General features: G+C 43.1%; 4 protein-coding genes, 1 long non-coding RNA gene and 2 other non-coding genes across 17 annotated transcripts in view; 4 read left to right on the top strand and 3 right to left on the bottom strand.

Moving 5' to 3' along the window:
• The window catches only part of LOC109647184 (rap1 GTPase-activating protein 2-like), a 15,151-nt gene extending 14,729 nt beyond the window's left edge, over nt 1-422 (bottom strand). For 8 of the 11 annotated variants that reach the window (XM_069539406.1, XM_069539407.1, XM_069539412.1 and 5 more), the window contains exon 1: nt 226-422. In XM_069539406.1, coding sequence (XP_069395507.1) covers nt 226-269 — 44 coding nt within the window. In that variant the 5' untranslated portion in view covers nt 270-422. Of the gene's footprint in view, nt 1-109; nt 201-225 lie in introns of those variants that run through there. The other 3 variants (XM_069539417.1, XM_069539419.1, XM_069539416.1) reach the window with 2 other exon arrangements.
• A 1,160-nt stretch (nt 423-1,582) lies between these two features.
• On the bottom strand, nt 1,583-1,664 carry trnas-uga (transfer RNA serine (anticodon UGA)). Its single transcript has one exon. It is a non-coding gene; the product is annotated as a tRNA-Ser (tRNA).
• A 591-nt stretch (nt 1,665-2,255) lies between these two features.
• Nucleotides 2,256-2,327, top strand: trnaa-cgc (transfer RNA alanine (anticodon CGC)). Its single transcript has one exon. It is a non-coding gene; the product is annotated as a tRNA-Ala (tRNA).
• A 406-nt stretch (nt 2,328-2,733) lies between these two features.
• Nucleotides 2,734-8,020, bottom strand: LOC109644282 (trafficking protein particle complex subunit 14-like). The gene is made up of 13 exons (XM_020109638.2): nt 7,712-8,020; nt 6,755-7,095; nt 6,284-6,379; nt 5,963-6,092; nt 5,799-5,885; nt 5,457-5,577; nt 5,078-5,225; nt 4,898-4,980; nt 4,201-4,352; nt 3,928-4,064; nt 3,715-3,793; nt 3,313-3,427; nt 2,734-3,244 (listed from the first exon to the last, which is right to left on the bottom strand). Exons 1-13 carry the CDS (start codon nt 7,902-7,904, stop codon nt 3,088-3,090), a joined length of 1,839 nt encoding a protein of 612 aa, XP_019965197.1. The 5' UTR covers nt 7,905-8,020; the 3' UTR covers nt 2,734-3,087.
• Nucleotides 7,033-7,928, top strand: LOC138404861 (uncharacterized). Its single transcript, XR_011238623.1, has 2 exons — nt 7,033-7,493; nt 7,638-7,928. It is a non-coding gene; the product is annotated as an uncharacterized lncRNA (long non-coding RNA).
• Nucleotides 8,021-11,073: 3,053 nt separating the features above from the next.
• On the top strand, nt 11,074-14,296 carry LOC109644281 (odorant receptor 131-2-like). Its single transcript, XM_020109637.2, has one exon. The coding sequence runs from the start codon at nt 11,584-11,586 to the stop codon at nt 12,556-12,558; it is 975 nt and encodes a 324-aa protein (XP_019965196.2). The 5' UTR covers nt 11,074-11,583; the 3' UTR covers nt 12,559-14,296.
• Nucleotides 14,297-14,669: 373 nt separating this feature from the next.
• Nucleotides 14,670-17,130, top strand: LOC138413835 (odorant receptor 131-2-like). The gene has a single exon (XM_069539972.1). The coding sequence runs from the start codon at nt 14,865-14,867 to the stop codon at nt 15,804-15,806; it is 942 nt and encodes a 313-aa protein (XP_069396073.1). The 5' UTR covers nt 14,670-14,864; the 3' UTR covers nt 15,807-17,130.
• The last annotated feature ends 258 nt before the right edge of the window (nt 17,131-17,388 follow it).

Genomic DNA, 17,388 nt, shown 5'->3' with positions numbered 1-17,388 from the left:
AAAATGTTTTTACTTCAGACACATTAAAGATCAGACGTTAATGATGCAACTTAGAAAACGATCACATGATCTGATCCATTCACTTATTTAAAGAAGGGGGGTGATGTACCCATGTCATCGTGATGTCATCGTGATGTCACTTGAGTGCAGCTCAGACAGGAAATGATCTCAAAGCCATGAAAGTGTGGATGAGGTGGTTTATCAGAGGATGAAGAATGTTCTCACCATCCGAAGCCTCCGAACGACACGCTCCTCTTCCTCCTCAACATGCTCCCTCGCTCGCTCCTCTTTGTCTTCTTCTCCTCTTATTGTGTCTGGATTCTCTCTCTCTCTCTCTCCCTCTCTCTGTCGTTCTACCTTCTCATCTCTCCACCTATAAATACTCTCATCTCCGTCAGACGCCCTCTTTCACTTACCCCCCCTCTCTTCTCCCACTGTCTCACTACCTCCCTCTCTCTCTCTTCATCCTGTGTCTCCTCCTGCTGTTAATGTTTCTCTCTCTCGTTCTCTCAGTGAGAATATAAACCAAGGTCTACATGATGTGCCCCCCTCCCTCCCTCCCTCTCCCTCTCTTTCACTCTCCCTCCCTCCCTCCCCCTCCCTCTCTTTCCCTCTCTCTCTCTCTCTCTCTCTCTCTCTTCTCCCGCCCTCCCCCCCCTCTCTCTCCCTCCCTCCCCCTCTCTCTCTCCCTCCCCCCCTTCTCTCTCTCTCTCCCTGCCTCCTCTCTCTCTCTTCCCCCCTCTCTCTCTCTCCCACCCACCCTCTCTCTCCCTCCCACCCTCTCTCCCCCCCCCCCTCTCTCTCTCCCCCCCCCTCTCTCCCCCCTCTCCCTCTCCTCCCCCTCCCTCCCTCCCACTGACAGTGCAGAAAAGCAGCAGAGACTTTTCATTCATAATGAATGGATGATGGAAGAGTGACTGGGTTTATGTGACGTAACGATTTTAAAAAATGAGACGAGTGAAGATCGAACAGTTTGAGATTATATCTGTTTTATATGATTCATTTGTTTTGAAATGAATTATTTAAATGATTATCTGTCATAGATTTATAGTGTTACATGTCAGTTGTTCCTAATAAATACATTGAAAAGTCCAGATAATGAACTAAACGTGTGAAAGTTAAATTAAATCATAAAGAATACATTAACATATAATCACTGTGCTCAAATATCGTTAGCCTTGTGTTTCCTGACAGCAGAATAACATTTCAAATCAGTGTTTCTTATGTTCCGTCACTCAAACACTGGAGACGCTTCCTGAAGTTTGGCAAATCAGAGGAAAGTAAAGAAAGTTATTTACATGCTAACATACATGATCATGCTAACATACATGATCATGTTTGCAAGTTGTTCAACTCTTTCTCTAATGGAGCAACAGCTCCACCTGCTGGTTGTCCTCAACCAGACGTAAAGCTTCGTGCTTCGTCGTAAACTTTATAACAAACTCATTTATGTCATGTGAAATGCGCATGTTGGTGTGGGAGGAGCCTCTGTGACGTGTGAACAGCTCGTTCATCTTTATTCATCCATTCATTTCTATCAGCGACGTCACGAACATGTGATGGTCAAGAAAACAAAACGGGTCGCTGCGAGCAGGGTTCGAACCTGCGCGGGAAGATCCCATTGGATTTCAAGTCCAACGCCTTAACCACTCGGCCATCGCAGCTGGCGCCAATGTGTCGGGATTTGGAGGGATATGAACACATGCATGTAGAGCGATATGAACACATGCATGTAGAGAGATATGAACACATGCATGTAGAGCGATATGAACACATGCATGTAGAGAGATATGAACACATACATGTAGAATCACATGTGGAGGCCTCAGGCCTCAGTCTAACCCTGAAGAAGAAAACACTTCGTACTCACAGGCGGTCCTCTACTGCCTCCTACTGGAGAAGAGTCGTACTGACAGATCCAACGTGAAAAACACTGAAAACTCCACCATCCAACCACCAGGCGGCGCAAGAGCTCCTACCTGACGTCTGATTGGATGAGGTGTGAGTATGGAGAGTGGTGATTGGTCAGGGTTCGTGGAGTATTAGACTAAACCAATCACAGGCCATGTAGGGGCGGGTCTACTTCTTCTTCTGTGGCTCAGTGCTGCCCCCAGTGGTCAGTCACAGGGACATACCACCTGTTTATAGTATAATATTATGAATGAATGAATAACAAGAGAACTTTATGATCAAATCAATATTATACTGTACAGGAACCTATATAACGTCACTTCCCTGGAGTGAGTGCACTCTGAGGGGATGTAGCTCAGTGGTAGAGCGCATGCTTCGCATGTATGAGGTCCCGGGTTCAATCCCCGGCATCTCCACTCTTTTCTCACCGGGTCATCGTGTTTCATTCCGTGCTTTTATTCTGACATTCAGATACAGGACATGAACAGAATCTATACAGATCAATAATACTTTGGAAATTGTACGATTTTATTACTTAGTTAGAAAAGTTGAAACCACAGTGAGTTTAGATGTGAGGTTACAGATTTACTATTTGTGTTGATTGGTGAAATGTAGATAAACTTGTTGATTTGTATATAAATATTGTTTGTGTGAAAAAACAACCTTATAACCACTAAACTATAGAACCCATAACCTCAGTCTACCACGCCTCTGTCATCACATATAAATATATATATATAAATAAATATATATATATAAATATATATATATATTTATGACGGTCTTTATATACACTCAGTGATCCTCTTTATATACAGTTAATCACTTTGATTTCAAAGGATTTATTGATCAGTAATATTTAGTTACAGAATATAAATCCTTAATAATGAGGTCATAGACAGTGATGCTGTAGCTTTAAATAATACACGTGATAATACATCACATTAAAAAATACATTTTACAGTAAATGGTTTCCGCAGTAACACGGATCAGCAGGTTCGACCGGAGGTTCAGGTTCAGTTATGATGAAGAGAAGCTAAAGGCTCTGACGATCATCGATTCATTTTCTTCTTTCAAAGTCTCTCCTCTCTTCCTCCTTGTTGCTCATCTCGCTCCCTCCCTCGCTCCCTCCCTCGCTCCCTCCCTCGCTCCCTCCCTCGCTCCCTCCCTCGCTCTCTAGCTGACGGGATCCACCACCAGGACTTTACATTCCCTCTTAGCGATCTTGTCCAGTGACAGCAGCGATTTGTCCTGTGGTGGCAGGTAGAGCGGTCGACCAACCGGAGAGCCGACAGGTGGGGTGATGGCCCGTCGCTCCATGGCGCTGCCCGTCCTGAAGAAGAACAGCGCATGAGGGCGTGGTCACATGATGACAGTAAATATGACTGAACTGAGTTTTACCTCATGATGTGGGATCGAGATGGTTGCTGGTGGGAGAAGGACTGAGATCGACCCAGACTCGCCTGGTGACGGTCCAACAGGTCTCGAACCGCCGGACTGGACGGGCTGTTCTTACCTGAGGGGGGAGGGTATGAAGCCACATGATGTTTACACTGAGGAAAATTCAGTTGTAGTCATGGAGACAGCACAGATGGAGACAACTGCAACCATGGCAACAATACACAACTACGCTGGAGACAGATGAAAAATCAAGAAATATCAAATGACCTTAAATGTGAAAAGAATGAAATGAAACGTTCTGTCTGACGCTCGATGTCACTCATCGACCCTGAAGCTGATCCAGTCAAGAGGCTTCTGGTTTTAAAAGACCGAAGAATCTGAACAAACAAGAAAGGTTCTTACGTGACAGAGGCCGAGCGTCTGGAGGAGGGTTAGAGACCGAAGCTGTGAACTGAAGCTTCAGCTTCATGTGCTGACTGAGCTGCAGAGAGGAGGAGGAGGAGCAAGAGGAGCAGGAGGAGGACGAAGAGGAAGAGGAGGAAGAGGAGGAAGAACAGTGTGTAAAACAATTTTATTTGACACAGTCCATGCTTTAAAGAGGCGGAGCTTCAGTACCTCGTACAGTCCTGGTCGGAGGATCTGGAATGAAACACTGAACGACAAAGTTCTTCCTTTACGACAGTGACCGAGGTTACTGAGAGGAGAGTGACACACCACAGCTGCTAGAGAGGCATCGTCGCCATGACCGCGACCTGCACACACACACACACACACACACACACACACACACACACACACATGCACAGTAAATCATTTTTAGTTTGAGATGAATCTTTTGTGTTAACATCAACGTGGCACTCGTGAATCAAATGTGGAACACACACTGACCCTCTGGGGTCCAGACGAGTCGTACAGCCAGGAAGTCCTGAAGGTTGTTGAGCAGAACATATTTGACCTTGAAGTTCTCCTTCACTCGGACCGTGCTCGGACAACTCGCCGTCATGACGAACCGTGGTCGGTCCAGACGGACACTGGGCAGCCTGACAGGGGTAAACACTGTGCTTTTACTTTGAAGACAAATTGTCAAACAGGATTGAATGTTCCTGATCTGGTGGGACCACAACTGTAGTTCATCTGAGGACCTAGAAGAAGACATGTTCAACTGGCTGTACAGACTGAGGACACACTGCCCCGCCCCACAGAGCTCATTTTTATTAATATTGAATGAATCACATCATCAAACCAACTTCAACACTGAACTTGACGGGATCTCTGCAATCAGTCGGAAGTATATATCTCACTTTAGCATCTTATAATGTTTTAATATTTTATTATAATGTTTTGGTTTTTTTTGCACTAGTACTGACATTTGTACTTATTGTTTCATTTGCACTAGTGTATCTTATTTGTATTTTAGTTACTCTTATTTTATGACACTTGCATGTTGAGTTGCTTGAGGTGCCTGAGATTTAAGATTTTCATTGCAGCTGTATCTGTTGTGCAGATGACAAATAAAACCTTTGAAACTTTGAAGACGATTAACAACAATCTGCTTTGTCTGAAATTACTCCTGATTGGTCTTTACCTGTAGTGGGTGTAGATACAATTGGTGAAAGGCATCTTGGGAGTTGACCACTGCAACACAGCGACCAGGGGAACCTCCAGCCCCTGAAATACATCAACATGATGACATAGTGACCTGAAGAGGGCGCTGATACCAACAACAACTTACAGACCATAATAAACAGTACAAACGTGTCCACACCTCGTTGGAGTCGTCCTGCCCCATGTCGTTGAGGTGCAGCTGGAACAAGAAGTCGTGCTCTTCTAAAGCGCTGAGCATGCTGGGAAGGCGGCAAGCCAGGCTGTCCACCCTGCAGAAAGACGCCATGCCGACCTCCCCTGACTGGTGGCTGAGCAGAGGACACCACATGAAGAGGGTCATTTCAATTCAAACATAAAAAAACAATCCGTCCATCACTGGATCGAACGTATTCCTGACGAGTCACTGTGATCGGCTGGTTGACACGATGACATCATCACATCAGTAATGAAGTAAGTTGTGTACATCAAGTCACATAATATAAACAAATACAAAGACACATTGTATCTCAACGTGTGACGTATTTAAATAAACAACGCACCACACATTGTCCACAAGCAGGACGGAGCCGTCTGGCATCATGGGAAGGTAGGAGGCGTTCAGGTTCGGCAAAATGCGAACATCCCGAATACTCACCTCCTCCTGAGAAGACTCATTCAGCACTGTGGGGTATAAATAAAGTTAAACTTAAACTTTTATAAATTTAAAACCATTCGAATAAACAACAAATAAACGAATGATTATCATCAAACCTGTCGTTTGGTTTCTTTGTCTCTTTAAATGTAATGAACTCACTGAGGGATCAGACTAATTCCTGCCTCTTCCTCTGTTCTCCATCACACCAGGAGCAAACAGAAAGACTGAACAAAGAACGATCTCGTACCTTTGAGGACAGCGAGGTGTCTCCCGGAGACGGTCATCTGTTTGCAGCGGATGGTTGGCGGCGGCAGGACGGTCAGAGTGGTGCTCACTGTGGAGGATGAGGACGAGGGTCAACACTGAGGTCAGAGGTTAAACTGAAAGTGTATGAATGTGTGTGTGTTGTACCCTGAGCCTTGAACGTGTTCAGGTCGTGTCTGAAGGTCTGTGTCGGTTCTCGCTGCTGCAGGACGCTCAGGTAACCAAGTTCCTGCACCTCCGCTTTCTCTGCCTCCTTCTTCCAAACCGTGACCATCACCTGAACAAACCAACACTGAGTCATATATATGTCTATATATATATATATATGTATATATACATATATATATATATATATATACATATTTGAGAGATATTTTAGCTTCATCTCGATGTGTCGTCATCTTTATTTAGAGTCTCGAGCTTCTCTCCAAACAATATAGATCCTAAAGCAGACAGTGAAGTTCTGACCTTGACTTTCAACGTGCTGACAGGAAGTTTGTCCAGAGAGACGGTGAGAGGGAAGATCACTTCATCCGTCAGAACCACCGGCTCGTCCAGCGGAGACTGACGTGAAGACACAGACGAGGTTCAAACATCACCAATCAATACAAATCAGCAGAGGGCGACGCTGAGCACGTGTAGTCTTGTGTAGCTCGTTAGCATGCTAACTATTTTTATTGCTAGTTATTTGCACAAAACACAACAGCCGAGGCTGATGAGAAAATCTTTAGCTTTGCAGATGTTGAGTCAAAAACATGAAATGTTGTTACAGTTCATCCTGAATTCAAACTTTGACCTGCAGGGGGCGCTTTAGTGGAAAGGTCACCAACATTATGAGGGTTCACCATTTTTGACTGACAAAGTTTTTACAGTGTTTCCTCTTTAGTTGCTCACTAGCTCCCCCACCCTCTGTAAACCTGAACCACAACACCTCAGCACCTGAACAGGCGCCCTGCGGAACTCCCTGTACGCCGTCCCTGACGAGTTGTGGATGAGCAGAGGTTTGCAGTCTCTGAAGCTACGACACCGGGAGTCCACCCTGCTGCCTAGTGCCGCGATGGCCGCCTCCGCTGCTGCGATGTAGTCCTCCTCGCCGTCTTCATTTGCCTCGTCCCCGCTGCTCTGGTAGTCATGGAGATGCTGGTGGTGGTTGCCTCGGTGGCGGTTGCTCTCACCTGGACTCACACTGGCCACAGCGCACAGAGAGCCGGCGAGCTCTCTCCACGCTCGGCTGCTGGCCGACTCCGTCCCGAAACCTGCAGCAGCATCATCACCGCCCCCTGGTGGTGGAGGAACATAATAAATACACACATGTTGACGTTACACATTGGTTTGTTCTTTGAATCCAGAATGAACCATATTTAGAGGGGGTGGAGCCTGACTCAACTACTCTGCCCTCTGCTGGTCATACTTGAGCATGGCTTCACTTTGCAGACTTCAAGTCAGTGGTAAAAACTCCTCTCTCACCTCCTCAGTGCTCCTGGTTATCATCTGGAGCAGCTGACCAATCACAACAGAGTAAACCCGCTGACCAATCAGAGCAGACTGGGCTTTATCAGGAGGGGGGTCTTAAAGAGACAGGAGCTAAAACCAGGTGTTTGAGACAGAGGCTGAAGAGAGGAGCTGCAGCGATGGACAGAACGAGGACAGAGATGTTTTCACCTACTGGATTAAAAAGGTGGATATACGTCCTCGTATGATAATAAATGAGATAAGATTTATTCATTCATCACACGTTACAGCAGCAGAGCGTCACTATGTGAATAGAATCTTCATAAAAACTGAAAACACTGATTCTCTGTCTGAACATTGAACGTTACAGTCAAAATAACAGGAGCATCTTCCTCCTCCCTCTCATCCGGATGAAGATGATGAAGATGATGGTGGAGGTTTTACCGGGGCCGGGCTCGGTCGGTGTCGCCCCCGCGTCCCTGCAGCGCAGCACCAGCAGGAATCGAACCGTCTCCCCCAGGTACAGGTGGCTCCGGCGGGGCAGGCTGCGGTACCGAGCCGGGTCCGACAGATCCGTGATGGGCACCGCAGGGAAATACATGAAGTACTCGCACTGAGACTCCATCATCTGCACCATGGTGATGGAGGAGCTGGACCCGCTGGACCACAGTCACACAAAGACACACACTTCCTCTTTCACAATAAAAGCACGGGCTGGCTCACACATAGACTATCGCGCCCCCCAGTGGTCACATGCAGGTAGTACAGTGAATTATTTTATTCTCTGATCAGTGTTTAATGACAGTTGATATAAAACTGACCAAAGGTTTACGAATTATCATCTTCAGAATTATCATCAAGTGCTTTAATGTCAGGACAAAAATAAAGGAGGACGTTACTGTTAGAGACAAAACTGCGAGGGACAGAAAACAACAAACCGTCCATGGTAGAAAGAACTGAACTAAAGTCAGGTCTTTAAAAGTCTTTTGTTGCTCAACTAAAACTAACACGTGACTGACGAGTGTTTTCGTGATTCAGAGGGAAAAATATTTTAAAAACTGATGTAGTGTTGGAGCCGCTGTATTACATCATGGGAGTGTTGTCTGATGAAGTACAATGAAGTATAATGTAGAAGTATAATGAGAGAATAAAGAACCTGATGATTACATTTCATGTTAGGAAAGATGTTTGGAAAGTAAGAATATTTAAAACTACCACGATGACAGAGTCATACAGACTTAATCAAAATTAGACCACATCCAACTTCAGGGTTTTGTAACAGCTTTGAATTATTCTCACGATTGGATATTTTCTGTGTCGTCTTTTTCTGTTTACAAATCTTTTGTTTGTCGTCATTTATTTAGAATTTCAGGCGAAGTGTAAACTGTTCTTCTGTGTGTTTCATACTTTGTTTCAATGTGAAATTTACAAATTAAGAAAAAAGTTTTCTCAGTTTATTATTTCTAATGTATGTAAATGTGTCTGATTTAAATCTCTAATACAATCAAATATGTGTGTTAATGATGAAGAGAAGGTTTGTGGTGATAACTACTGGTTAATAATGAATAAACTACAAATACTTAGTTAATAGTTTTTACCTTGTTCATCTGTGGTGACTCGTTTTAAAAGAGCAAAGAGACGGAGTGCTGTGATTGGCTGAAGTAGCTGCCCCAGTTTGTACGCTCTCTCCTCGCCGCCATTATTTCAGGGAAAAGAGCGTGGAAGTTATTGTAAAGTTGCTGAAAGTTAAGTTAGCTTTAGAGCTAGCTTGTTTTTATGATCAGATGTTTTCTTGAGATTTAATCAGAGAAACAGACTAACTGTCATTTACAGATTTAAAGCACCAAGGCTCCTATGAACCGACTGTAGTTCAATGTGAAGTTTGTCTGCTGCTGGTCAGTGGTGATGGAACTTCACCAAGTACTGAACTACTGCAGGTTCATCACTGTTTTCGGTCCCTGGAAACATTTCCGTTGTCGTTTTTGCTTTTGGCAGATGAATCTGATTTATAATAATTATAATAATAATACATTTTATTTGTAGAACGCTGGTCAAGAAACTTAAAGACACTTTCCATAGAATTTAAAAGAAAGTTACACTAAATAATCTGATGTCACTGCTCATTAAGGGACATGTTTCCTTAGTTGACAGGTTGTTTGTCAGCAGCTGATACTCAGGGGTGTTACAACAATTAGACCCTGTCCCCTGACGTCTCATTTAGACACATTAAATATTCAAAACCTAATTCTTTCAGTAAATATTGACATGATTAATGATTCCTCTGGGTGATCATCAGAGGGAGTATGTGCACATCCATGGAGAGAAAAGTTTAACAAGCACAAACAAAGTCTACAGCAAACAGAGAAAACTTAACTTCAGTCTTCAATGTCTAAAACTTGTAAATCTGAAACTGTGCTTGTCCAAGTTTAAAGACTTTAAAGAATGAAGGTGTTTTCTAAAGTTTGGCTGCAACAGAACGTCTCCACTGTTCGTTCTCTCATCTCTGCATCTAGCGAACTTCACACAGCCATGATTCCCTGAGGTCTGACTAATGTAGAGTACATTACAATAGTCCAGACGGGAAAAGAAAAAGGAATGAGCTTTTCTAAGTCACGGAGAGAGAACTGATCTAAGTTAGGAAATATTCCGTAGGTGGAAGAATTGAAAGATTTCATTAACGTGTGTTTTAAAATTCAGTTTGGAATCGAACGTGACACCAAGATGTTTAGCTGTTGTTTTTATATTGGCCACAGAGAAATGGTAGAAGTTTGTCTGCTCGCTGATCAGGACCGAAGATTATTATTTCTGTTTTGTTTGAATTTAGCTGAAGGAAGTTAAATGACATCTTTGATGGCAGCGTGGCTTTCTGTCAGGACGTCTCTATCTGATAGGACGTCTCTGTCTGTCAGGACGTCTCTGTCAGGACGTCTCTGTCAGGACGTCTCTATCTGATAGGACGTCTCTGTCTGTCAGGACGTCTCTGTCAGGACGTCTCTGTCAGGACGTCTCTGTCTGTCAGGACGTCTCTGTCAGGACATCTCTGTCAGGACATCTCTGTCAGGACATCTCTTTCTGTTGGACGTCTCTATCTGACAGGACGTCTCTGTCAGGACATCTCTGTCAGGACATCTCTTTCTGTTGGACGTCTCTGTCTGTCAGGACGTCTCTGTCAGGACATCTCTTTCTGTTGGACGTCTCTATCTGACAGGACGTCTCTGTCTGTCAGGACGTCTCTGTCTGTCAGGACGTCTCTGTCAGGACATCTCTTTCTGTTGGACGTCTCTGTCTGTCAGGACGTCTCTGTCTGTCAGGATGTCAGGACGCTGACGTTGCCAGGTTTAAAAAGCAGGTAAGGGCGTGTAGCTGACCTGGTAGAGCCAGTGCCTCAACCTGCAGAGACCCGGGGCTCAGCTCCAGCCTGTGGCAGTTTGCTGCATTGATCTCTGAGACTATGCTATGCTATGCTATGCTATGCTATGCTATGCTATGCATCAACGTAAAGGCTACTTGTCAGTGCGACCTGTTCCAGAAGACACACAAAGTGATTGGCTGCTGGATGTTAGTATATATTACCTGTAGAATAACTTTGTGATGCCTCTGACAGCCCACCCAGAGAAATGAGAGCTTTTCTTCACACACCAGTCGTTTTAGTGCCGTACATCAATGACTGTATAAAGATACGTGACGTCTTGTCTGTGCAGTGGAGCTGAAACACGCTCAGTCAGTCTTGTCAGCTGTCAATCATGACGTCTGAACACGTTTTTATATCATCAAATAACAAATCGAAGCCAAACTGATCAGAAACATGAACAAACAAACATCAGTGTTGATCCACATGTTTGTCGTCCATCTTTATTTAAAGTCATCGGCGCGCAGACCTTGAGGACAGACTGGATGTCCTTGTAGTTATGAACTAATGTTGGACATGGACATGTTCTTTGTACGTCTGAAAGACAAACGTAAAACAAGTAAAGAAACAATCGAAGTTAATGCCCCCCTGTAATTTCATCAAGGAGATAGATGTTCTGTAAATCACATGACCAGGGGGGGGGAGAATAGTGGTGTGATTATCCAGTGAAGAGACGTCAGCCAGTTGTGTGACGGTGTCACGTGATGCGAGTAGAGCGATTATATGCAGAGCGAGGACAGGAGGACCCTGCAGACGAGCTCTGCTCACATGGAAACAAGCGAAGCCTCGACCCTGTTCAGGCGTCTGGGCCGACAGACGATCTTTGTTGTTGTGGGAATAGGAGCAAGAAGAGATCTGTGTCACTGCTTGGTTTACTTTAAGAAGCTCATGTCTGTACGTTACTAAAATGTTGAGTGCAAATCTGTCTATGACCAATGGCACAGCTGGAGCGCAGTATCAGGGTTTACTGGAGAGACTGCTGTTCTCCACTGTGACCACTGTGCCCTGCTGCATATTCTTCTTCATTAACACCACCATGTTGTTCACCCTGAGGAGTAAAGCAGTGTTTCGTGAGTCCTCTCGTTACGTTCTCCTGTTTAACCTCCTTTTTGCCGATACCCTGCAGATGACCCTGAGCCAGTTACTGTATATAATCGCTGTCTGTAGAACACGGCTGACGTTTCCTGTGTGTGGTGTTCTCAACATGCTTGCTAGACTCACCAATGAAGTGTCTCCTCTCACGCTATTGGTGATGTCTCTTGAGAGATACGTAGCTGTGTGCCACCCACTGCGACACGCCACCATCATCACCATCACAAACACAGCAGTGGCCATCGTTGTGGTTTGGGCCGTTAGTTCACTGAACGTCCTCGTCCGAGTTCTGTTGCTGTTAGATTTCCCGTTTGAGGACCTGGACACTCTGCAGATGAATGACTTTTGCTCGGACATAGCTATGTTGATCGGGCCTCTGTCCGATGATTATGACAAAGCCTACACTTGTTTTGTGTTTCTCTCAGCGACTGTAGTGATCACGTGCTCCTACATTGGTGTGATGGTGGCAGCGAGGTCAGCGTCCACAGACAAAGCTTCGGTTCGTAAAACTCGTAACACGCTGCTGCTGCATCTGGTGCAGCTGGGCCTCAGTCTCTCCTCCACCATCTACAACCCAATCGTCATAGCTGTTTCCAGAAGTGTAAAGAGATTAGTATTTGTGCGTCTGCAAAATGTGTTTTATGTTTGCATTTTCATTTTCCCCAGATGTCTGAGTTCTCTCATTTATGGCATCAGAGATCAGACCATCAGACCTGCTCTCCTGTTCTATCTCTGCTGTCGGATGAAAGTCTCAGTCATTCCAGACAAAGTTAAAGTCTCAGCCTTGTAAAGTCTCAGGGCTTCATTTGCTGTTTTTATGCCTCAGATAAACACTGTGACTAAAACTAGCTTGGACTTTATTTCCTGTGTCACCAGCAGCTGAAGGTTTACCACTGTGTGTCTGTGTGATATGAACCTTCACACAACTGAGCAGCCACACAAATAATCATGTAATGTAATGTACCTTGTTACTTTATACAACCACAATAACAGCCAGTATAAATAAAACCAAATCCTACTTGAGTGAGTTATGTTGTATATATGTTTTGATTGTCTCGTCCACTTTGCAGGACTCTGTGATTGTAATAATGAAAGAGACAAGTGGAAGTGTCCTGAAAACAGGTTTATATATATATATGTTTAATATAAATGTATATTATATATATATAATATAAATCATCTTACACAGATGTCAGAGTGATCTCATCTCCAGTTATTATTTGTTATGTTAAAAAGTGGACAGCCGGATGTGAAGAGAGCTTGAATTAACTTTCGTGGAAATCTGTCCTAACTGTTAAAGACACTGAGCTCATCAAACATTCACCTCATCACCTCGCCTGGATTCTCTTTTACTGACTACAACACAGACACTGATCGACTGAACGCTCGATAGAACTCTGCTGCTTTTGAACCGAGAGTCGTGACCACGTCGCTCCAGTCTGAGCCTCTTTACACTGACTCCACACAGGACTGATTTTAAGGTTTCACTTTTCAAGGCCTCTCTTCATCTTCTATATCTGACCTTTGAGTGTCTGACTCACCAGGAGGCCTGTTATCTTTTCTCAGACACCCTGCAGAGAACTAAAGGGGACAGTTTGCAGTTGAGGCCTCAAGATTCTGGAATGATCTGTCTTCAGAGATCAGGTCAGCGGACGAAGTAACTTCCTGTATGTAAAAAAAAGCATATAAATTTTCTTTTAATTGTAATGACAACTTTTCTTACTGTTTCCTTGTAAAGCACTTTGTTATCTGAAGTTCCAAAATGCTCAGTAAATAGATATTATTATAATTATTCATGGCAGCCAAATGCAACCATGATCTAATCTCACCTAACGTCCCCTAATGTCACACACTGTCATCGTCTTATTCCTTTAACTGCTTATGAACGATTGATAAGAAAACATTTTGCAAACATTATCAAATTTGGTTGTTGATTGTATTTGAATTCAAATTGATATAGATGCTGCAGGAATTCATAAAGAATACAGATCGTATATTCAGATCATTGCAACAGTTTTCAACTTGCACGTCCCTGAAAAGTTCAAATCACACGAGGAAACAAAGTAAAAGGAAGAAAACAAAACTTACATCCAAATATTCAAAATTCAAATGAGCACTTATAATAATAATAATAATAATAATAATGATGATGATAATGACAATAATAATACTATGAATATTGTTATTATTAATTATAGTGGTAATATTATTTATATAATTGATAATTATCATTATTAAAGGTTCAGTGTGTAGAATTTAGTGACATCTAGTGGTGAAGTGTCATGTTGCAGCTGAACACCCCTCCCCTCCCCCTCTCCTTCCAAATATGAAGAAGAACCTGTGGCAGCTTCAGTCGTCATAAAAACTCAAAAGGTTTTAGTTTGTTCAGTCTGGACTAATGTAAAAAACATGGCGGCCTCCGTAGAGAGGGTCCCCTCCATGTAAATATAAAGTATTTAAATATAAAGTATTTACATATAAAGTATTTACATATAAAGTATTTACATATAAAATATTTAAATATAAAGGGTCTTTTCTGGGGTAAAGAAAACTACAATTCATACAATTTATATGAAACGAACTCGTGAAAACATCATGAGGATTATTCTACATAAGATTTCTGCCGATAGAAACTTTCACCTAAATCTTACACACTGGAGCTTTCATAATAATAGTATTGTTATTATTAATACTAATGTAAATATTATTAATATCCTTGGTAATTATGATTATTGTTGTTATTATTGTTATTGTATTATATTATTAGAGTCTCATAGCATCTCTTGTTTACTACCACTTCATTTGAGCGTCTGAATGAACAGTGCACCATGTGGTCACATGTCAGAGTCATGTGAAGTCAACATGAAGCTGATATACAGACGGTGGGGACACGTTCAGAGACGAACACTGACCTGCTAATGATCTGCACGGGGACGATGTGAATGCTTTGGGGTTTTGGATGCAACTCTACAAGCCTCTTTGTGTTTTTCCCACTCTTCTCTTAATACAGGGGACAGATGAAGAGATTTATTGTGCTGTTGTTTTCCAGTTACGTCCACAGGTTCTGGTGTCTCATGTCGTAAATGCTTCTCTGAGATGTCCCGTACTGCTCAAGCCAACATCACCACTGGAGTGGTGTTTCTGGAGAGAGTGATGCTGGCCACTGTGACCACTGTGCCCTGCTGCATATTCTTCTTTATTAACATCACCATGTTGTTCACCCTGAGGAGTAAAGCAGTGTTTCGTGAGTCCTCTCGTTACATTCTCCTGTTTAACCTCCTTGTTGCAGACACCCTGCAGATGACCCTGAGCCAGTTGATGTACCTTCTGTCTGCCTGTAGAACACGGCTGACGTATCCTGTGTGTGGTGTTCTGGTCATGCTCACTAATTTCACCAATGAAGTGTCTCCTCTCACTCTGGTGGTGATGTCGCTGGAGAGATACGTAGCAATTTGCCACCCACTGCGACACGCCACCATCATCACCATCACAAACACAGCAGTGGCCATCGTTGTGGTTTTGGCCATTTGTTCACTGAACGTCCTCGTCCGAGTTCTGTTGCTGTTAGATTTCCCGTTTGAGGACCTGGACACTCTGCAGATGAATGACTTTTGTGGAACTCTTGTCATGTTTCTCGGGCCTCTGTCCGATGATTATGACAAAGCCTACACTTGTTTTGTGTTTCTCTCAGCGACTGTAGTGATCACGTGCTCCTACATTGGTGTGATGGTGGCAGCGAGGTCAGCGTCCACAGACAAAGCTTCGGTTCGTAAAGCTCGTAACACGCTGCTGCTGCATCTGGTGCAGCTGGGCCTCAGTCTCTTATCTACTATACACAACTCTATCGTCGGAACCATTGCAAGGATTGTGACCAGGTCAATACTTTTGATCATCCTGAATACTTTCTATGTGTTCATCATCATGCTCCCCAGGTGTCTGAGTTCTTTCATCTACGGGCTCAGAGATCAGACCATCAGACCCGTGCTCTTGCACCATCTGTGCTGTCGACTGAAACTCAAACCTGAGGTCTCACCCTGACACACGTGTTGACTTTACCTCTGTCGGTTTGTTGAACTCGTGCTGTTTGTCATATGCCAACATTTCCAGCATTTGACTTTAATATAAGGTGCAGGCAAAAGTCTGAGTCTCATCAGTGTCTCTTTTTCTTTAGTGAATAGAATCCTGTCAAAATGATGATTGACTGTGTAAAAGATGTTTCACTGATGATCAGGCTCCAGCAATCTGTCATTTAAAGGTGACATTTGGTTCAGGTGGGTTCAGACACGCTGGCCGGGCCACTTGGTTTTCCTGTCTGTATTTGTGGGAAACATCAGAGTCAGATTTCTCTCTGGCTCAGTTGGGTTCGGACAGAAAATTGTCCTGTGATTGAATGAGAATAGGTGGAGGCGTGCACTGAAAAAAGGAAGAGATGAGTTCAGGAGGAAAAAGGGAGGATGAAGGGAGCTGGGATGTGATGAGAGAGGAAGAATAATGGAGAATGGGGGGGTGGTTCAGATATGACCCTGATCCTAAGTGTTTACTTCATTATAAACATTTCAAAAGGATATAATTCAAGTTGCATCATTGTCTCATTATGTCAAACTTCTGCCTTCTTCTGTTCCTCCAGGAAAGTTTGAGTTTTTTTCTGTAAAGAAAAGCTGTGGCATCACAACAACATGAATTAAAATGATTTCATATAAAATTCATTCAGAGCATTTTATTTTGGTCCTCTTAGTGTCACATGTTTCCAGTCCCTTTACTGTAAGTTTGAGTTGCTAAAACTGGATTATTATAAAGTTCACACCCGAGGTGTCTCCCCCTGGAGGGCAGGGACATACTGACCCAAACCCACCCATTCTCTTCTCCGCCACATTTATCTACCAACACTGTGTTTTATCCATAGACTGTATATACAAATGTCTTATCCCTCTACACTCATTCATCTCCACCACTTACAAATGTCAGTGATTTTTTTCTTCCTATTGGTCCAGGTAACATTTTACTCTGAAATCTTGAGGCTGAGTCTTATGTGAATTAGATGCAGCCAAAATAAATAAAACACACTCAGTCCTTAGTGTAATGAATCCAAGCATTAGCTTGTCTCCACCAGCTCACCACCAGATTACACACAGATAAATAGTACATGCCATATTTTTTCATCCAGATCAATGAATTATTCTCAGAGAAATCTGTGAAAATGTTGAACTCCTTATCTCGTATTGTTAAAGAAAGTGAAAAACAATCCTTGATAAATGTAAATGATCTGATCTGGACCTGCATAGTGTTATCTTGGGCCGCGCCCCACCCCTGGCTTCCATGTAATCCTGTTTTGAAACATGTATGCATCATCATCTCTGTAATGAAATACATGGAATGAGAAATATTTAAATGTTCATCGTCCTGTTTTAAATTACGGAGCTTTTGACATTTTGAGAATGAGTTGTCAGAGAAGTGAGAAGCAAGAAGGAGACTACTTGTTCATTTTGATGAATATTTGTATATAAAATCTTTTAGTTTAGTATTTTTAACCTTGTTCGTGTTTTGTACTTTTTGATTTTGTTCCAAAACAAATTAAGATATTAATACAATATTAAAATATTATAGAGTTTATAAAATAAAG

This window comes from Paralichthys olivaceus, chromosome 15 (assembly GCF_024713975.1).
Source record: "Paralichthys olivaceus isolate ysfri-2021 chromosome 15, ASM2471397v2, whole genome shotgun sequence".
NCBI classification, from domain to species: Eukaryota; Metazoa; Chordata; class Actinopteri; order Pleuronectiformes; family Paralichthyidae; genus Paralichthys; species Paralichthys olivaceus.
Note: the sequence above shows the minus strand (reverse complement) of the source record. Positions and strands in the feature narration are given on the sequence as shown.